At 40.4% G+C, this 22,232-nt stretch overlaps 1 protein-coding gene across 2 annotated transcripts in view; it reads left to right on the top strand.

Moving 5' to 3' along the window:
- TMEM182 (transmembrane protein 182) overlaps positions 1-22,232 on the top strand; it is a 69,509-nt gene that overhangs the window by 40,907 nt on the left and 6,370 nt on the right. For both annotated transcript variants that reach the window (XM_060169298.1, XM_060169297.1), the window contains exon 4: positions 7,852-7,989. In XM_060169298.1, the coding sequence (XP_060025281.1) occupies positions 7,852-7,989 (138 nt within the window). The remainder of the gene's footprint in view (positions 1-7,851; positions 7,990-22,232) is intronic.

Here is a 22,232-nt window from a genome sequence, read left to right as displayed (position 1 = left end):
AGCTACGGCGACATATGCTGGGGGCTCTCGTTTGCTGCCGAGGATGGTGGAGGGGGTGATGTGTTTTGTTTTGGCTTCATTTAGACCGTTTTACAGCACTTCACGCCGTGTGTGCTTGAGGATGTGTCGGAATACAGGATTAGCTCTCTGAACTAGCTTTGTGAGGTGTCTGAGGCAAGATAGCAAGTTTTGAAAAATGAATAACACTTAAGTTTATCTTTAAACTGCAAATACAATATTTACATTTTTATATACCCAACAAAATAATTTATCAAAACACTACGAATTTGGAATTGTGATCATTTGGATTGACTTTCCCCCTATGCTCTGTATGAAAGAGGGTTTGTCGTGTAAGTTGAAATGTTACAAAATCAAGACGAGATTTCTTAGTATCTCAACAGAACAAACTGTTTTGATATATAAATGAAATCCATGAAGACAGCCTTTATCTTGCTGGTTTCTTACTACCTGTAACAACAGAATCACTGAAGCTCGGTTCACCTCTCCCCCCAACTGCCCGGCATTAGTCCCCACTCGGGGACTGTGATAACTACATAACTTGTTTTCCCTGTTCTGTCTTTTTCCTGCCAGTTCATTCTCTATCCAGTTACAGGAATGATACTCTCATACACATGTGGCCACCAGCTCGGATCACTGACTTCAGGGGCTTCCTAGGACCAGTGTGATAAAGCGTCAGCCCTCGAGTGGCATGTGGTTCCTCATTGTCGTTCCCCTCATCCACCTGGGTGGCAGCTTAGGGAAGCTGCTTTCCCTTCCCCCGTCACCTTCCTCCTGCCTTCTGCCTACCGAAATCCTAGGCAAACGTCAAGACCCAGTTCAACTATACCCAGTACGGTAGGCCTTCTCTTACTACCATCCAGCCCTGAAACAGTGGCCTCTCTGTGCAGGAGTCATCTGGCTTCGTGATATTCTGGGCACCCCTCGGCGAGGGCACTTAGCACACAGTGCTAACTGCTTTTCCCTCACTGGCCTGAACTCGTGAGGGCAAGGGTTCTGTCTTGCTCTAGCGGCTTTTGGTGCCTGGCACCTGAAGAGCTGTCCAAATACGTTTGCCAAATTAAGTGGCTTCTGGTTACAGCAGCGTGCCCGTTTACCAGGCAAACTTGGCAGGGCCCTGCTCAGAGGTCCCTTGTGAGACATCAGTTTGGAATATTGGATGGATGTGAATGACTTGGAATGGGACTTATTCTAAAATAAATCCACAGTTAAAACTTCAGGTTGCTTTTGCCCATCGTCTAAACTAATGAGGTTTCTGTACGTTTTTATTACATTTTTAGTGGAAAAGAAGTACTGTAGGGTTTTATTTTTTTAACCCCTTACATGGAATTTGGAACAGGTGCCACTTCTGCCATTGACTTCCTGTCTGTGGTAATCTGCACAAGCATACACACACACACACGCACAGTTACATATACATGCGCACATGCACACACATGCACACATATTGATGTGTATAATTAAAAGTCCACTTTATTTCATGGTCTTCACTGTTCTGTCGTTTGGGGTGATTTGTATGTTTCCTACCTGAAGGATTCTTAACAGATGTCTCCCTACACTTCCTAGGTGTGTCACTTGGAATTAGGCCTTTTGGGTACTTTCTGGGACATGAGATCGTTTAGTATTTGTTTGAATCTGAAATTTGAATTTGCAGTACAGTTAAGACTCTTTATGTTATGCAATTTTTTATGAATGAACTGAGACATCATGAATATAGTTTTGCATTCATATACACTCTTAGTTAACAAACTAGACAGTCTCTAATGATTTGATGTCTCTTTTCTCTCATAAAAACAACAGGATAATACTGTAAAGGTAAAAGTTTAATTGATTTAGGAAAATAAACTGAGTACTTCAGGAGAACCATTTCTATAACGTCTGTTGTTAGACTAATTATTCATCATCTTCCTCATTACGACACCCGACCAAGGATCACTTTGTTAGGTCAGTTCACCAATTTATCTAGAATTGACAGAACTTCATTTCTTTGAAAACAGTAGTTAATTTTGGCCTTTCACAGATTCAGATGAAGCTTTCTTTAATTAATCCAAATTGGGATGATATAGATTACATGTAAATCTGTTTACACTGTAAATCTTGCTTCATGTTCTAAGGAATTAATAGAAATTCAATATTGTTTAAGTTGAACTTTAAATTGTATTAAATGGTCGAATTGGATTTTTAGAGATGTTTTCACCTGGTACAGTCCAAAGCTTTCAAAGACAAAGCTTTGCAGTTTTTATGGGCTCATATTAAGAACAAGGAAACAAATTAAGTATTCTCAGAGATACATTCAAGATCTAGGAGTCTTAAACAGTATAAACCACTAACCAAACAAGAACATCCTTTAAACCAAACAAGAACATCCTTTAAAATTTTTAAAGTGTCTATATACTAGAACTGAAAGCTTGTCCCCATCCTAAATCCATGAGATAAATAGATATCTTTTAAGTGTCAAGCACATTGTTGACAAGAGTATTTTATTACAAGGCATGTAAAAATAATAGTAATAGCAAATACATTTGATTCCTTACTGCATGCAGCTACTTTTCATATATGTTCTCAATCCTTCCTATAAACTTATTTGAAGGATATTGTACTTTATGTTAGAAAACTGTGGTCTCTCAGAGTCACCCATTTAGTAATATCTCAAAACATTCATTTTATTTTGAAAATTCTCTGATTGCCTCAGTTTTACTTCAGACAGTGAAAGAACTACCCAGTTCCAGGAGCTGATTCTTCGTTACAACTGAACATTTCAATTCTGGAATCAAAGTGTGCCACATATGCAAACTAGGTAATATAATTAGCTAAGAAACAGGAAATTCCAAGAAATTTTGAAATAGGCTTAAAGTTGCGCACTTTGGAATGTTGAAGCACAGGCAGAAGATAAAGCCTGTGGTGACTGCAGGAAGGAATTCTACTTGGAAGCTATGTCTGTACGGTCACAACTCTCCAGGCAGCCAGGTGCCCCCTCCTTTAAGTACAGATCTGTTGCTCCTGCCTTTCACCAGGGACTCAGAATCAAAAGTCAGGCTGCTCTGCTAGGGCAGACCAAGGGCAGGAAGCAGCAGGTCTCAGGAACAGCAGTTCTGGGGAGCACTTATCCCCCATTTCCATCTGGCTCTCTTTCTCTCTCACCCTCACCCGGTGTTTTCTCTTTCTGGCAGTCCCCCCGCTTCTCTCTGTGGAGAGGCTCCTCTGCTTTTTCTGCCCTCTCTATGGCCTGAGTCATAATTCCTGCCCTCTTGCTTGGCTATGGCCGTGGCTCACCACAGCTCTTCTGGATCAGCTACCAGTGCTTCCTTGTAGCTTCAACTCTGTTGTGAATCCTCTCCCTTTTGCAGTGTTCCCGTTCTCAAGGGGTCACACTGATTAGCTCAGCTCATCTCTGCATGGGTCAGAGGCCACCATGTTTTGGTCTTTGTGTCAGGTATCTGACCCCGTTTGTTTGTATTTGGGGTAATTAAGAGTAGAGCCGTGTGGTATGAAACGTGGCCAGTGCCTTCTTAGTGGACAGGGAAACTTCCCATGGAAGATAGTGTGAAAGCTCTGTGGAACTGTGTGTATTGGCAAACACAACCTGTACTGTAATCTAAAGGGATTTCCTAATGTCAATGATACATAAAAAACACTGTGCAAGGCTCTCTGGGGGAAGTAATCCACTTTCCTATTACTGACCATAATACCCTCTGCTGTGTCATGTTAATGAAATTTTAACATGCAATAAAAGCAGCCACAAAATAAGTGGCATTCATTGGTCTCTTGTGAAATGCCACACACTTCAAATACACTGTTAGTAATTCTTCCAAGAACTCTAAAGGATGGACACAAATATTCTTATTTTACAGAAGTGAAGGTTCAGAAAGCATTCCTATTTTACAGGTTCATAAGTTTAGTAAGTGGTCCAAGGTTCCATTGCAGGTAAGAGTGCATACTCAGGTCACTCTGATTCTGAAACCTACATTTCTTTACTGTATTAGGCCATATATATATATATATATATATATATATATATATATATTACTTTCAACAGTCAAATATATTTTAAAGAAATTAAGATGAGAAAAATAATCTACTATATTTACACAGATATCCACCTTTTCTGTTTCTCTTCCTTCACTTCTGAAATTTCAAAGAAACCCTGGTGTCATTTCCTTTCAGCCTAAAGAAATTTCTTTAGGATTTCTTTGTAGAGCAGGTCTACTGATGACAAAGTCTATATTTTCCTCCTTGAGAAATGGCTTTCTTTTCCCTTCATCCCTCAAAGATGTTTTCACTGGAGGCAGAATTTTAGGTTGACAGGTCTTTTTCTGGGGCACTTTTAAGATACTGTTTAACTGTCTTCTGGCCTCAGTCTTTTTTTTTTCTGTTTGTTTCTTTGCCGTGACTTTTACTGTTGTGTACTTACTCAGGGTCCCCAACCTGAAAGTGGAAGCTGTCAGACCTCCTCTGCCCTCTACTCACACCGGGCTGCTCTGTCCCCAGCATGCCCTCAGTCCTCGAGCAGCCCCTCTGATCGAAGGTATACCCTGTGATCATGAAAGGGGACCACCCAAGTCAGCATCTTTGCCAGCAACCCTTTTCCTCTACTTTGCGGTGATTGTGACAACGTGCCCACAGCTCACAATGTCCACTCTGACTTGGGCAGTGGCCTCAGTCACTTCTGATGAGAGACTTGCCATCCGAGGAATTACTGTTCCCGTCCATCTAATGGGTCATCTCCATCCCCATACCCCCAGCTGCTTTCAAGACTTTGCCTGTGGTTTTCAGTAATTTTCTTATTACGTGTCTAGGCTGAGTTCTTTGAGTGTGCCCTCTTTGGAGGTTGCTGAGTTTCTTGTATCTGTAAATTTGTCTTTCACGCAGTTTAAGAAGTTTGAAGGCATTATTTCTATAAATGTTCTCTCTGCACCAATATCTTTTCCCTCTGCTTTAGGGACTCCAGTGACACAAATGTGAGATCTTCTGGTATTGTCCCACAAGTACCTGAGATTCTAGTCATTTTTCTTTTCAGTCTCTTTTCCTTCTGTGGTTCGGACTAGATAATTCTTACTGTTCTCTCTTCAAGTTTGTTGCTCTTTCCTCTCTCCTCCCTGTTCTGCTAGTGAGCCCATCTAAGGGAGCTTTTATTTCACATATTGTATTTTTCAACTCTAAAAGTTCAGCCTAGTTCTCTTTTTTATAGATACTACTTCTATTTTGAGAATTTCTGTCTTTCTATTCATTTCAGGAGTGTTCACCTTAGTTCATAGAAGCTGGTTCTAAAAGCTACTTCAAAGTCTGCCTGCTAACTCACATATCTGGATCGTGTTTGTGTTGGCATCTACTGATCGCTTGGTCCTTTGAGAATTGGTCAGATTTTCATGGTTGTTGGTATATCAAGAAATTTTGGATTGTATCCTGGACATTTTGAATATTTTGTTGTCAGTCTCCGCATATTGTTAAAATCCTCTGGAGAATACTGATTTGTTGTTTGAATAGGCAACTGGCTGGCATGGTTCTGTCCTGTGATAGTAGCTGCATTGTCAATTCGGTTCTCTATGCTATTTGGGTCTGCCTGGGGCATTACCACTCCGGGCTTGCTCTGGTACTTGGGTGGTTTTTATACTGTAATTCAGTTCTCAGAGCCTTTGCTATACATCTCTGGGTGTTTTCTGCATGTGTGCAACGTGGGGAGTGAGCCCAATACTTGTACAGATTCAAACACAGAACTGGAGATTCTCTTGTCCAGCCCTCTCTCATCTGTGGGATTTTCTGCCGTGTACACCCTCTGGCTTCCACGGCCCCTTTTTCCCAGTTTCTCTGGGTAGAAAGATGGGGTTCCTTCAGAGTTTTGGTCTCCTGTGCTGTGGCAGAGTTCCCTGCAGCGGCACCAGTGCAGACCAGCAAGAGAAAAGGTGATTCCCCCACTCTTTGCGCAATTGGGTTTCTTTTTCTGATTCTTCTATCCTGAGAGTTGGATCATCTTTGGGATGTTAAACGTCCACTCCCCCATGGGGGTGGCAGTGCAGATCTATGTTTGAAGCTGGCTGTGAAGCAGGGCGAGAAGAATAAAAACATGAGGTCTCCCCATACTCTGGCTTGCAGAGCCCCTCTCCTGCTTCTCTAGCCAGCATGACGGCCTTCGCTAGGGATATTGTGCTCTTTGAACCTTTTTACACAGTTCCCAATTTGGCTTGCCTTGAGGCCAAATCCTGGATGAAAAAAATAGAAAAAACCCAGAAAACCCCGTGCAGCTGAGTTGATCTTTCATTAAGGTTTTACTTCCCTCCTTAATCCACTTGCTGTTGTTTACTTTCCAAACTCCTGTTGTTTGCCATTTTGTCTAGTCTTAGTTGTGATTGGAGGGTGATCATAGGGTGATTGGAGAGGTGATAGAAGGGCTCCTTTTCCCCGGACCGCCTCTTACGAATGTTTATACCCCAGCACTTGCCACAGAACGACCGCGTGATAGTGCACTAAATGAAGTGAACGAAAGTGTAACATGTGAGGCTCACCAGTTATCTAGCGAACTCTGGTGGGACAGGGATGGCCGACATTTGGCTCAAAGCCTTTCACTCTCACTTCCCGCACTGAGAGCTGATCAGTACTTTACTGCCCTGTGCCTTGAGGAGCCTGAGTACAGCCGCAGAATACTTCCTCACCAGCAAGCCTGGCAGCACTGCCAGATGGATGGCATTGGCCCGTGAGGTGGAAGCCTGCCTTTTGTTTCTGTCTTCAAAACCGAGTTATTCACGCGGAAATGTAAGCCTTCTTTTCTCATTTAACTGCGGTGGTTCCTCTCCTCGATTTTCCATCCTCCCATTCTCTTTTCTCTTAAAGATTCCAGTTGATTGATATATTTTTTCCTCTGCCAGGTGACTTGTTGAGAAAAATCGTTCTTTGCTTTCTTATAAAGTTTCTGTATTTTCGTAAAAAACTGTAATTTCATGAATGTGTTTCAGTGAGCTTTCCCTCATTTACACACGTAGGAATTTATTTTTGTGTTTGAGCCTTTGGGAAATGATGAATTTGTTTAAGAGATCGGTAATTATCCCACTCAAAAATGCACATTAGAATTCTTCTTTATTTGATCACTGTATGTCACCAAATCCACAGTTTATTTATCACCAGCTGCGTCCATTAATTCAGACTTACTGGTCCTTGACTAAGAGACCGCTATAGCTTCTCATTTAAATCTTTCTAGGAACAAATATTAATAGAAAGTAGTAAGCCTTAAATATATCTGATCTGAAATCTCAGTCTGTACAAACCCTTTTTTTTTTTTTCCTCTTTGCTTGTCGTTTTTATTACCTTAGGACTATTTTCCAGTAGAGTCACAATCTAAATAGAAGTGTACTTTTTTGTTAGGAGATTGGGGGGACCATTACCAGCTTCTAAGGGATCACTGTGGTATAAGCACTATCTTGGCAGGAATGAAGAGGCAGCATTTGTGAACATGAATGCCTTTTTATGTCCTTGTCCTTTGGTGTGAACACCTATGTGTGACCTATCTGGGAACTTTCTCAAGAGGAGTCTTTATAGAACGTTAGGTGTTCCCACTTCTAACATGGATAATCTGGTTAGAAAAATGAGCTCCCAGAGTATATATTAAGCACATATGTGGTGTAAATACCAAGCGCTTGTTGATAGAAGTTCGGCATCATTGAGTCCAAAGTCGTCTGGTGAGGCTTCCTTTTAAAGAGAACTCAGGACCACAGCCTGGGATTCCGTCCAGCAGTGCTGGGGCTGAAATTAGAAAACTGAAGAGAGAAACTTACTGTGTGACAGTCTGCTGCGTTCACAATCTAAGTGTGCCTTTCTCTTGTCCTTTTCTCCTGGGGTCTGCAGTTTACCGTGGCTTCTGGGCGGTCCTGATGCTTCTTGGGGTAGTTTCTGTGGTGACTGCGAGCTTTTTGATCATCTGCGCAGCCCCCTTCGCCAGCCATCTTCTCTATAAAGCCGGGGGAGGCTCCTACATCGCCGCAGGTACGTCCATCGTGAAGGGTATGATTTCCAGCTGTGGTTTTCCCCCATATCTTCATATTTTCCACTTCTAGTTTCAGGGGTGAGGCTTCTAGTAGTAATAATATGTTAATATTCATGTACAATATTTCCTGAGTGCTACCTATATGTCACACACTTTTCCAGGGACTTCCCGTTTTCCATTTGCTCATTGTATCCACATTATATGAATGAAGACAGTAGACAGGAAAGCTCTGCTGCAAGAGCCCTTTAATCTCTCTTATCCTGTTAATTTTCTACCTGTAAAAGGGGGTTATAACACGTCTCTCTGTAACATCTGGGCGTAGGTGAAGCTTTTTGTGTGCTCTTAAGAAGATAGCCCCATTATGATATTACAAACCCTCATGATTTGTTTATTGTAGGTACAAAGCATCTTTTTCTATATCGTCATCCTTCCATTTTAATTGTGGTTCATGTGCATTATCTAAACACCTTCTCTTCTTTGTAAAACCTGTATCTTTTTTAGTCAGCTTTCTAACTAGTCTAATTCCTGCTAAAAGGATCATAGTACAAATAGAAAAATAATTGAATAGGTGAGTCTTGTGAATTTTAAGACTTTTAAATTTAATTAGGAAATAAAAGCCAGAGCACTAACCTGAAAACATAAGCACAAGGATTTTTGTAACATAAACGTTCTGGGAATTTAGACAAACTACACTACGACTAAGACCAAACTGTACCTGAGTTGGGTCTATTGCAGCATCCCATAAAAGGGACCAGTTGTCTCACCTGGGATTGTAGTGACCGTGAAGGAAAGGGACAGAGTGGGGAGCTCTACTGTCTTTCTAATCACTGCAAAGATGGCTCATGCTGTTGCCCAAAATCATGTAATCAATAATCAATTAACAAATAGTTCCTTTAAACACTATTTTTGCATAATATTGCGCTTAATTTTTTTGCAGAGGGAATAAAAAGAATAATCACATAAATGCTCTGCTCAGAGAGCTTAAAAACACAAAACAGGGCTTCCCTGGTGGCGCAGTGGTTGAGAGTCCGCCTGCCGATGCAGGGGACACGGGTTCGTGCCCCGGTGTGGGAAGATCCCACATGCCGCAGAGCGGCTGGGCCCGTGAGCCATGGCCGCTGAGCCTGCGCGTCCGGAGGCTGTTGCTCCGCAACGGGAGAGGCCACAGCAGTGAGAGGCCTGCGTACAGCAAAAAAAAAAACAAAAAAAAAACAAAAAATACAAAAAAAACCCCCACAAAACAATAACACTGTGGGGACCAGGGCCCTCTATTTAACTTATTCTGTCTTTATTTTTGTCTTTTATTTAAAACTCTTTTCTTCACTGAGTTTTCAAGGACGCAGATTTAGCCATTTGAGCTCATAATTAAAGAAATAACTTTAACAATTGAGATATAATTCACATACTACAAAATTTACCATTTTAAAGTATATAATGCAGTGTTTTTTGATATATTCCCAGAGTTGGGCAAGGATTACCACTGTCTGATCCCAGAATATTTTTATCACGCCACAAAGAAACCTCATGCTCTGCTCCTGCGTGCCTCCCAGTCCTGAGAACCACAGACCTGCTTTCTGTCTCTGTGGGTTTCCTGTTCTGGACATTTCATGTATATGGAGTCACACAACACATGGCCTTTTGTGTCTGGCTTCTTTCACTTAGATCTCGTAATTGATAATCTCTCTTCTTTACTTCATAATTCCATAAGACCAAACCCCTTATATGCCTTAAAACTGAGCATCTTCTTCACCAAATATTTCTTCTCCCCCAAATCACATTCTACTCTCGGTTTATCCAAAGGTCTAGTTAAGGTGTATATTTTTGAATGGTCTTCCCAGAAACAATAGCACTCTACTAAAATGTGTAAATATTAGTTTCTTCTTCTTCTTTGCTTTTTAATCTTTTAAAATCTTTGTCAATAAAGGGAATATGTATTAGCAGTAATTTAGTGCTAACATTATGTGCAACATAATTGTTTTAAACTCAGAAATGCTCTGATCCTGAGTTTGGCCTTATTAGAGAATTGTGTGTTTCTGTATGTGTGTGTAGTGCTTTTGAAAAAAATTGTTGGTCATTTTTTCCATTTTATACTTTTTTTGAGAAAGTAGCAGATCTAAATAATTATTTTGGCTGAGGACTCTGAAGGGAGATAAAGCGTCTGATTTGCACCCATGTGCCTCTGACCACTGGATTCCCTTTTTCCAGTGAATCTTTGGCTGCAGTGGGTGTGGGTCTGAAGTCCTCTTGGCTCAGGTCTTTATGCAGAAACGCCTTGGGAGGGGTCCACCGTGTTCTGGGAGCCCATCCTGAAAGCCACTCAACCAGACGATTACGAGGATACTTCTTTTAAAATCTGACTTTTAATTTCCTTCATGGCACTATTCTTTATTGTTTTTGTAGGACTGTTTATTTCCCAAGAACAGAGAGATATCCTGTTGGATGAGATTAAAAAATTACTGTTTATTTTTTATCAGTTTGGGCAGTAAAAGTGGTGTTCTCAGGAATAACTAAAATTTACTGTCAGGTAGCAATTTCTACCACGAGACACATCTTTTAAAGCAGTTATGGGGCAAATAAATCATCCTCAGATCTGAGTGTTATTGACAGAAGAATTTTCAAAACCTTCCAATTGTCTATTATTAACATCCCCAGATTTGTTAATAGGCAGCTAATCCTTTCAGATGTGGAGATGGAAACTTACATACTATTCTGTATGGACACTAGGAAAATATGTGCTAAACACTAGGTTTTTGGGGCAGGCAGCCAAGATTTTTCTGTACTACGTTTAACATGGAACTGTGCGTGTAGTCTTTCACTGAGTTAAACTGGATTGAATTTGTCATGCTTTCTTTGGTTAGATGTTATGTTTTCAAAGCGAAGACCTCTCTTTCCATGGAACTAGTATTCCAAAATCTCCCCCTTTTAGGGCTTGCCTTGTCATTCCCTGCCTCGCGGTCTTCCTTTGCCAGCACTCTGTGCTCAGCCGGGCAGCTGGGAACAGGTGCAGCCTGGGCCCACAGTTTCTGTGACTACTTTATCAGTGCCACAAACAAGACTGGATACTCTCTCTTTATTTGGACAGATGGCCTTAACAGAGGGCAGAACCAAATTCCAAGTGGCCATTGCTGGGTGTGTGCACACAGAAAGACTCTTTGGCATCAGCAAGAAGACTATTTTGGGGCATTCCACACATGGCCGTGGCATGCTGATGTCACAGCTGTCCGTGTGAGCAAGGGGTGGGGTCCGTGTTTTTCGTCTTGTTCTGTCAGTGGCTCAAAGGTCTGGAGGCCATATGTTGCCACTCCCTGCACTTGGGCAGATGCCTCCTCAGCTCGGGCCATGTGTCCCCCACGGGAGGTCGGTTCTGGACCAAGCACACGGTAATTGTCAGGACGTTATGACACCCGCGTGTGTTTCAGTGAGTCTCATCCCAATGCCTAAACAGTTGCTGAATTTTCTTTCAACGTGGACTCCAGGAGTACTCAGATGCAAAGGGCCGACTCGTGTTTTCTCCTAACCCTGTGATATTGGATGTGTTAGGAAAGATGCAAGGAGGTGTGACATTACAAAACATTTGAATTATGTGGAGAAGATTACTGTACAGCTGCATATTCCTAATGCCTGGGCAAAGCGACATCCATACAGGAATTGCTACATGGGAGTAAGATCCCTGAGTACACAAGTGAGAATGAGGATGGGGTCTGGATGTTCTGGGACACTGATATGGGGTGAAAAGACATAAAAAAGCTAGACATTAGTATTTTACCAGCATATCAGGGTAGAAAGATTCTTCTTCCATAATTGAAATCCCCTTTACCTGAATGACAACCTGGGGTTACATTTTTCTGCTGGATGGAGAGCTAGGCAGAGTCTCACCTGAGTAGAGGGGCCTGGGAAGCTTCTGGATCTTGGCTAAATTCCTTGTTAGAGTCTCACGCTGGTGAGACTACACAGACGTCTTATAAGTCGGAGGAACATGGAAGCCCACGCTCCAGGCCCAGGGTGTGTTAGCCGAAGGAAAGGACACCTTTGCTGTGTACTTAGTCCTTTGGAAGGTTGATGGAGGTAAAGTTGTGGCCTGACTCCTGCCCCATTCTGTGACCACAGGGTATGTTTCTTGCCCAGACAGCTGTTTCACCAGCTGTCTGCCCAACCAAGCTGCCGTTGGTCACCAGGAATGTGAGCGGTGTGAACCGGGGTGAGTTGTATAAACCCTCTGCCAGGTGGGACAAACAGCCTGAGCACATCCTTATGGGGCTCCAACCTGCTCCCCTCTGGTCTGGAGGACAGTGCTTTCTAAGAGTGTAGGGATATGAACCCCCTTAAAAACACACTATAGGGAAGTAAGTGGATACGAAGGGGATATAACATTCTTACATGTAGAGGGCAAAACTGACTCAGGAGTAAACTGGATTTGCGGTTTGTTTTTTTGTTTCTTTAAAAAAGATCCGTGGAGTTTGTATAGCTCATGGTAAACATGACTCATTTCTACCTGAGATAAGATAGATGCGATGGATGCATAATACAAGAGACTTTTTTGCCTTCATCCTAGAAAAAATAGCTCACAAAAGCCAAGGGACTTGTTTCAGACGCTCATTTTCCTTCGGCTGCGACTGAACACGTGGCTCACAGGAGGCACTGGGGGTCGTGTCTTGCTCCTCACGTCTCCCTCCAGACAAAGCAGAACACGGCGGCAGTCAGGGCAGGACAAGAGTATGTGGAGGAAACAGCCCCAAAGCAGGAAGGGATTAGGGGAGAGCTGCTGACAGCCTAGAGGCAGGCATTCTAAACTTACGGGAAGCACACTCATCTCCCCGCTTACACCTGTTGTCCCCATGTCTGTATGCTGAACAATCAGCCTGTAAACAGCTGCTGATCCCCGAGAGGCAAAGGGGGCCTCCTGTGTGAGGGGAACGGGCCAGGAGGGCCAGTGAGTGCTTGCCAGCTTTGCTAAAGCTTCCGTCTTTCTTAGCACGCAAGAAGTAGGCTCTCAGGGGAAAATCAAAAGCATCACTTCCCAGTGCGGAACTGAGTATTTCACCACAGTCCAGGACTTCGGCATTTTATTCAGAGCTCTGGTTTGTTGGAGGTGGGTGGGGGAAAGAAATAGTGATTAATAAAAACTGTGTATTACTGATATCAGCCAGATGTACTTTTGTCATAGAATTAGTGTCTCTGATTTTCATGAACTGCAGAAGGGCTGCTCGGATTTCCCTTTTGCTCAGGCCAAAGGTTTGGGTATACAGATCTGCTTTCCAAGTAGGAACAGAAGACCCAGTCACTCTTATGTTTCTAAAACTACCTGCTTTGTACACTTGCTTTCTGCCTTCAGTTGTCATATTTGGGACTTTATTTGGATAGTATCAGTATCCAACAAAAATTATTGTGTTGGATACTGATACTATTATCATGTGGAATTTTAATGTCCTTGATCTGACATTTTTTATAGATGTCAAGTGCTAGAACAAGTCAACCTTGGTTAATATTAAATAGGAAAGCACTTAGAAGAGCTTTTATTTACAAAAATACTTTAAAGCCTTATTTTCTTTCTCAGATAGTTCTTTGAGCATTTATTTCTCTCCATGTTGCTTATTGGTTGAAATATGTGTAACAGGCTGTTAGAATCAGACTTGTCCAGACTTGGTTTTGAATAGGAACCAATATGGTAAACACAGGTACACCTTGGAGATACTGTGCGTTTGCTTCCAGACCCACTATGCTGTAATTGATTAGTGTGCAATAGCGTTATGTCTAAAAAATGTACGGACCCTAATTAAAAAAGACTTCATTGTTAAACAGTGCTAACCATCATCTGAGTCTTCAGCAAGTTGTAATCTTTTTGTAATAGTAACATCAAAGATTACTGATTCCAGATCACCCTAACAAATACAATAATGAAAAAGGTTGAAATAGTGTGAGGATTACCAAAGTGTGACACAGAGACATGAAATGAACAAATGCTGTTGGGAAATGGCACCAACAGACTTGCTTGAAAGCAGCGTTGCCACAAACCTTCAATTTATTAAAAAGTGCAGCATCTGAGAAGTGCAATAAAGCAAAATGCGATAAAACACGGTCTGCCTGTATGTGGCACTAAAGTGAGGACACAAGTTCCCAGAGGAAGAATTCAAAAGGGACACGTCACACCCAGTCCAATGAGTTTCCAGTGTCTCAACCAGATGAAGGCTGTGGGAAGGAGGGGGAGTGCGAGGGGAGAGAGGAGAGCCAGAGCTGGCTCGTTCCTGTGAGTCCCCACCCTAACCTGAGCTTGTTACACCGTCCTTGCTGGAGACAGTCTGGTTCCTGGTTGACTCCTACCCAGATGAGTCGAGGTGTGAGAGGCTCGCTCAGTAATAGCTTTGGTGGAACTTTTCTGAAGACTTGACTAAATGCTCCCCACCCCCTTTAAAAATGTATCTGAGCTGTTTTTCTTTTCTTTTTTAAAAAAATTTATTTATTTATTTTCGGCGGCGTTGGGTCTTTGTTGCTGCGCACGGGCTTTCTCTAGTTGCGGCGAGCGGGGGCTACTCTTCATTGCAGTGCATGGGCTTCACATTGCAGTGGCTTCTCTTGTTGCGGAGCACGGGCTCTAGGCACTCGGGCTTCAGTAGTTGTGGCACGTGGGCTCAGTAGTTGTGGCTCGTGGGCTCTAGAGCACAGGCTCAGTAGTTGTGGTGCACGGGCTTCGTTGCTCCACGGCACATGGGATCTTCCCGGACCAGGGCTTGAACCCGTGTCCCCTGCATTGGCAGGCAGATTCTTAACCACTGCGCCACCAGGGAAGCCCTGAGCTGTTTTTCTGAGAGCTAGAGCAACAGGCCTGGCAAATGAATGCTTTCACTCACATGACATATTACTGTGGGGTATAATTAATCTCCACCCTGAAAGGGAGTCTTCAGACGTGTTAGGTGACCAGACTTTCTGGCCTATAAACAGGATCTCTGGTTTGGAATTAATTTGCTGTGGTGGAAGGGCAGAATGAGCTTCCATCTGCTTCATCCTCCTTTTCCAAAGTACGTGTGTCATTAACATCTACTATTTACCCAGTACTGTTAAGGCATTTCGTTTGTTTGCAAATATTCTGTTTCATTCCTCACCCTTCCCCCAAACTGTCACTTGGCTCTTTGTTTTCTTTACTAGATTATGTTATGCATTTTCTGAGGCCTTTTTTTTTCTCTATACTTTCTCGTGTAGAAGAGAAGCACACGGAGTACAGATTCATCTGAATGATCAGATCAACATAGGCTGGGTTTGTCCTAGGAAGAATTTTTGCTTCCTGTAACGCAGGGGCTGTCGAGGAGGGGCGGGAGGTTTGCTTGACTGGGCAGTGGAAAAAGAAAACGTCCTTAATATGAATAAGCCCCAGTTTGGGTTCACCTGATGTTCTTTCCAGAATGTGCCCTAGTGGGGCTGTGAGGTGGCGTGTGCCACCTGGTGGAGAATTCCAGCGAGACACTGGCAGACACATGTGAAGCGACCTTTCCTTCAGAACGGGAAGGCCCCGTGGCAAGTTTATTCTCTTGCCTCTTGGCCAGCCCTGAAATAGCCTAGTCACATGAGAAGCTCTGATGCTTTAGAAGATTTCAGAGAACAACATTTCTAGCCGTAGCAAGAGCTCATGCCAAAGCGTAACAGTAAAAGTAGCCAGTGCTCGTTATGCGCTAGCCCTGTTCCACGCATCTTGCTGAGTACTTCACCTCCGTTAATTCCTCGTGACTGCTCTCTGCGGTGGGCACTTGAATTATCTCTGTTTTACCAATGAAGAAACGGAGACACAGAGAAGTAAAAAACTTGCTCAGTGGTACTCAACTGGTAAAGTTTAAAGTTTTCTGGACAGTAAACCTAGAAGCAGGGCAGACAGATTCCACATCTGTGGTCTTCAATCACTAAATACTTCCTGAAACTCAGTTACCATCAGTAGACACTTCCTTGGCATTAAATGAAACTGCTTTTCAAATTAAGCCCCTAACTATTTGTAGGGATGGATATAACCTCATGATCATTCTCTGTCAATAATTGTTTCTCAAGAGAGTGCAGAGTATTGAATATATAGGATGTTTAATGCATATAATTATTATACCAATCTAAGAAAGTAATAAATACTTGAAAAATCTGATAGATGATAGATATTACGTAGGTTTGGTTGACTAAATAAAACATGAGGCCAGAAAATGAAAGGGAAGAGGCAACTCATGTATTTGGGAAGTAGTATGAGGAGGTGAGGGCAGCAATGAATATTTGGAAATCAGATAGATGTAATGAAAATGTATAGTCGTGAAGTTATAACTGTTTAAGTTATTCAGGCCATCTCAGAAAATTGGGGAAAAATCAGTGGAAAGTGAGTCAGAAAATGAAGAGTGGAGATAAGCAAAGAATGTTGACGGTTGACCATTGTGCATTGGTAGTTTTACAATTTCTGAAATATGATATGTAAAAGGGAGCATAATTGAATTATAAGAGAAGGCAATGTGTATTAAAGAAGAACAAGCTGTTACATAAATACAATTTAAATTATTTTTAAGAACTTCTAGTTTATTTTATCAGAAAAGCTAATTTTTTAATGAATGAAATATGTACTATATGCAAGACTGCTTTGGAAGTATATTACAATATAATAACAAGTATTACTCTTTAGAAAATGTAGAATTGGTAAATTTTCCTTTCCCCATTATATAATGATTAGAAAAAAAACAGGTATACATTTAGACTTTGGATGGACCTGTGAGAGTAGATTCAGCCCGCACTAATGCTCATGTTTCCTCCTCTGGAATGACACATAGGGCTTCTTAGAAGTTGAGAAACGCCTCAAACACTGCAATTTTTAAGATTCCTAACATATTAAAAGTTAACACATGTCAAGATTCATTTTCATATATTGTGGAATTTTTAAAATGTTTACATTTGATAAGTCAACGCTCCGTGCTTTTAAAATACATACATAAAGGTAGTGGCCCTACACATGACAATTTTCAGATATTATCCAAAGTCTTGTATGAGAATTGGGCTCAAATCAGATAATCCTAATGGACCCCAACGTCATCCATATCGTGAGTGAGCACATGATTCCATCCCCAAAGGTCAAATCCCTTGCCAGTTCTCAAGGGAGATATCTAAATTTTATCCACTGACTTAGAGCTCAGAGATTCTCTTTAAATATCTGAGGAGCAACTCTCTTTCCAAAGGAGTCCCAGAAAAAACCAGTTCATGGGTGGTAGTCTGGTTCCTAGGTTGGGGACCACTTCACAGGGGTTCATTTTATAATGAAACTTCATAACATTCATTTTTATGTCGTATTTTATATGTTTCAAATAATACATCATGAAAGTTTTAAAAAATTAGGGAATTGAAAACAACCGGTTACAGAAAATCCCTGTGCTTTAAGCACTTGGAGAGCTTAGCCTCTTCGTGAGCACCAGTGCATGACTGTCGAAAGTTTTGTGGGAAAAATTGATGTTTGAGGAGGAGAATGTCAGAAAAACAACTGTGCCCTCGGTAGGGCTTCGTGGGCCTGCTCGGGGTGTGGGGGAAGTCTGGGCAGCTGCGCTCTAGGTCACCGCTGGAACATCGGTAAGCCCGGCGCCATTTTCTCTTTTGGGAAGAAGATCATGTTTTGTAAAAAGGTGTTTTTTTTGCCAATTTTTTTTCAAAACCATTTGCCTAAGGAAATGCTATTCATCCTTGCAAAACTCAATGTTATTTTCATAGGAGCTTAATTCATAATAGCCAAAACCTAGAAAGAGTCCAAATGTTCGCCAATAGACGAGTGGATACCACGGGATGAATTGGTAGGTTCATACGGTGGAATCCCGCTCAGCCATAAGGAGTAAACTGCTAACACAAGCAACAACATGGATGGATTCTCAGTCATTATGTTGGGAAAAAACAGCCAGAGACAAAAGATGGCACGCTGCTATGATGTCATTTCTATCAAGTTCTAAGGGCAACACTACGCTATAGTGATAGATGCTTTCGGTGGGTGGGTGGTGCATGAAGACCCTCTCTGGAGGGACAGTGATGCATACGTTCTATTTTTAACGGGTTGTGGCTACACTGATGTTTAGATTTACCAAAACTCATCAAACTATACACTTAAAATCCATACATTTTGCTCTATTTAACTTATACCTCAATTAAAAGGCTGAGAAATAATGAGAAACAGTAAACAATAAATACATGGAATGCTTTTTACCCATTAGAAAAACCTTCAGACCATTGGAGCTTAACATTATACCTTCAGACATTAGTACGGGCTAATGTAAGAAATGTTTGTATGAAGACTGTTGGTGTCTCTTCCTCAAAAACTCCTTGTGGGGATGTTGTCAGTTATGTCCTTCAGTGTTCCTATGCAGATCTGCAGACTGCATTTTTTATATATTTCTTCATGAATTGCTATGATTCCTTTTAGAAAATGATAGTAAATACATAGCTTATCAAGTGTCCTTTTTGTTCTTTCTTCTGAGCACGTCAGATCTAGGCTTACCATTCCATGAATGCTGCTGTCCTTAGCATTCTTACCCACACTCCAGATTTTTTTTCTTTACTTCTATACTTAGGATGAACTCTTGCCCTGCCTTCCAGGCAGCTCCACCTGGAGAAGTAACCTAGTCTCCTGCTGCCTCCTTGGAATAGTTTCCATATTGTAGGATATTTTGGAATGTCTTCAACCTAATGTGTCACACCTGCTATCAGGGTTTCAGTTTGAGTTATGCCACAGGCTAAACTTTTGATCTCGGTAGACAATTAACTACTGCAGACCTCATTTCCATCCTCTGAAAATAGACACGATGAGTAAGCTGGTGTTATCATCCCTAAAATGTTATGAAGCTTACTTTCTAGTTCTATATAGATGCCCTTGCTGAAAATTGCCCTGTCTCCCCAGTGTGTATGTCCTCTGAACAGAGAAAAGATGAGTTATCCTGATTCTAATTTAGTATTCACTATAACTTCCTTCATGAAGCATTTTTTTTTTGACTGTGGAATTCCGCAGCCTTTCCTATGGCCACTGAAAGCCAAAATGAGTTTCCACTGAATATGTGTGGAGGCAAAGAGGCCAGTGAATCATCTGGAATTTATGATTCTTCCCCAAGTAACCAATAACTGTCCATAATTCAATCTGTTTAAGTACATTTCAAAGGCAATTCAGTTACATCTAAGCAGCTAAAGATCAAGTTTATTGTTTTTCAGTAACTCCAAAAAGCTTTTTTTTTTTTTTTTTAAATATAGGTATATGTACTTCTAGGCAAGAATATAGGGGTTTGGCATTTGCCTGTCTTTTGAAGAAGAAAGTTTTCATTTCTGTGGCTAGCTTTTCCCTAGGAATGCATTTTAAAATCCAGTTTTTATAATACAGTATAAAAGATCTTTCTAGGGAAATCCCTAGATTTCCCTGGCTGTCCAGTAGTTAAGACTCCACGCTTCCAGTGCAGGCGGCGTGGGCTCCATCCCTGGTCTGGGCACTAAGGATCCCGCAGGCCCTGTGGCAGCGGCCAATAAATAAATAAATAAATGATCTTTCTAGTACGCCTTCTTTTCTGTTCTTATATCTAAATAAATAAATAAATGATCTTTCTAGTACGCCTTCTTTTCTGTTCTTATATCTAAATAAATAAATAAATGATCTTTCTAGTACGCCTTCTTTTCTGTTCTTCTATCTAAATAAATAAATAAATGATCTTTCTAGTACGCCTTCTTTTCTGTTCTTATATCTAAATAAATAAATAAATGATCTTTCTAGTACGCCTTCTTTTCTGTTCTTATATCTAAATAAATAAATAAATGATCTTTCTAGTACGCCTTCTTTTCTGTTCTTCTATCTAAATAAATAAATAAATGATCTTTCTAGTACGCCTTCTTTTCTGTTCTTCTATCTAAATAAATAAATAAATGATCTTTCTAGTACGCCTTCTTTTCTGTTCTTATATCTAAATAAATAAATAAATGATCTTTCTAGTACGCCTTCTTTTCTGTTCTTCTATCTAAATAAATAAATAAATGATCTTTGTAGTATGCCTTCTTTTCTGTTCTTATATCTAAATAAATAAATAAATGATCTTTCTAGTACGCCTTCTTTTCTGTTCTTATATCTAAATAAATAAATAAATGATCTTTCTAGTACGCCTTCTTTTCTGTTCTTCTATCTAAATAAATAAATAAATGATCTTTCTAGTACGCCTTCTTTTCTGTTCTTCTATCTAAATAAATAAATAAATGATCTTTCTAGTATGCCTTCTTTTCTGTTCTTCTATCTAAATAAATAAATGATCTTTCTAGTATGCCTTCTTTTCTGTTCTTCTATCTAAATAAATAAATAAATGATCTTTCTAGTATGCCTTCTTTTCTATTCTTCTATCTAAATAAATAAATAAATGATCTTTCTAGTATGCCTTCTTTTCTGTTCTTCTATCTAAATAAATAAATAAATGATCTTTCTAGTATGCCTTCTTTTCTGTTCTTCTATCTAAATAAATAAATAAATGATCTTTCTAGTATGCCTTCTTTTCTGTTCTTCTATCTAAATAAATAAATAAATGATCTTTCTAGTATGCCTTCTTTTCTGTTCTTCTATCTAAATAAATAAATAAATGATCTTTCTAGTATGCTTTCTTTTCTGTTCTTGTATCTGGAATATTGAAGACGTGCAGTTTTATTTCTCAGTCTGTGACTTGGCGTTGGGGAAATCCTTTTGGTTTTATTTCCATGTTTTTTATCATTAGCAATTGCGTCCCTAATTTGTGACTGAATTTTATGTGATCTTTGTTTCAAAAAATGTTTTCCAAATTGAATGTATGACATTGGTGAGAGAAACTGTGCAAAAATCATAAGCTTGAATGGCTCTTCCCCACACTGCCAATAAAAGAGACTCAACATGTTCTTGATGTGACAATTATTCGTCCATTGTTTCATTGTGATCACAACTCTCCGTGGGCTTTGGGACCATATTTTGATTATGCCTCCATTGAGCAATTTTATGAATTTTTGTTGGACTTCAAAAGATATAAATTTATAAAATTCAATAGGAAATAAATTATGCTTTTAAAATGTGTGACCTAATTTAAATATAACTTCATTTAAAACAAATTACTACCTGAATATTAGCAATATTTTCTATTCCTGCTAAAATCACCATGGCAAGTGGGTTTGAAATGTAACTCACTTGTCACTCAAGACAGTTACTGCTTATGTTTTTATGAATGAAGGTCTTAAGATATCAAGGGAAAAACATGAAGATTTTTCCATAGTATTGGTATTGCCCCAGAGGAGACTCTTCACTTGGTAGGTGGACCAAATCAATAATACTACTTTTCATTAATAGTCACGATATTCCACAGAAAGGAGATGTGTCTTTCTGGGTGTGTGAAAGAAACACACGCATACTCTCCTCCCACCGCAACATATACACTCTCCAACACACGCAGCCACAGACTTCCCCCACACGTTTTTTTTTTTTTGAGTAATTCATTTTGTTTCTTGTTTTGAAATATTTTCAGACTTACACAGAAATTGTAAGTTCCTTCACCCAGAGACTCCATTCAAATTTTGCTAATTTTCCCAATAATGTCTTTAATAGCGAAAGAATCCAGTCCTGGAACATGCTTTGCATTTAGATGTGTCATGTGAGTATCCATCAAACCAGAATAAATCCTTCCTTGACCTTCATGAGCTTGGCTCTTTTGAAGAGTACAGGCCTGTGATTTTCTAGAATGTTCCTGAATTGATTTGTCAGATGCTTCCTCATGATTGGATTTAGGCTCTTCATTTTTTCGCTGCAGTATCATAGCAGTGATGCTGTGTTCTCATTGAATCTCGTGAGGTGGTGAGTGACATCAGTTTGTCATGTCCTTGGTGATATTAACTTTGATCACTTGAGTAAGGTGGGATTTGCCAGGTTTCTTTAGTGTGAAGTTACTATTTTTTCTTTATGACTAATATGTATTTTGTGGGAAAAGACTTTGAGCCTGTGTAAATATTTATTTCTCATCTAAATTTCATCCACTAGTTTTAGTATCTGTTTTTGCTTCTTGCCTGAATTAATTATGACTTAAATGATTGCCAAATGGTGGTTTCTAATTCAGCTATTCCTTCTACATTTATAAGTTAGCATTCTGAATGAAAGGCATTCCCTTCTCCCCACTTATTTATTCACTCGCTTATTTATATCTGTGTGGGCTCATGTATTCCTGTTTCATTTGATGAGATGTAATGGGCCTCTATCACTATTTGTTTGATAATCAAATGTTCTCAG

The sequence above is a fragment of the Lagenorhynchus albirostris genome, chromosome 13 (assembly GCF_949774975.1).
Source record: "Lagenorhynchus albirostris chromosome 13, mLagAlb1.1, whole genome shotgun sequence".
Classification (NCBI taxonomy): Eukaryota; Metazoa; Chordata; class Mammalia; order Artiodactyla; family Delphinidae; genus Lagenorhynchus; species Lagenorhynchus albirostris.
The sequence above is the reverse complement of the archived record's forward strand: the minus strand, read 5'-3'. Positions and strand labels throughout refer to the sequence as shown.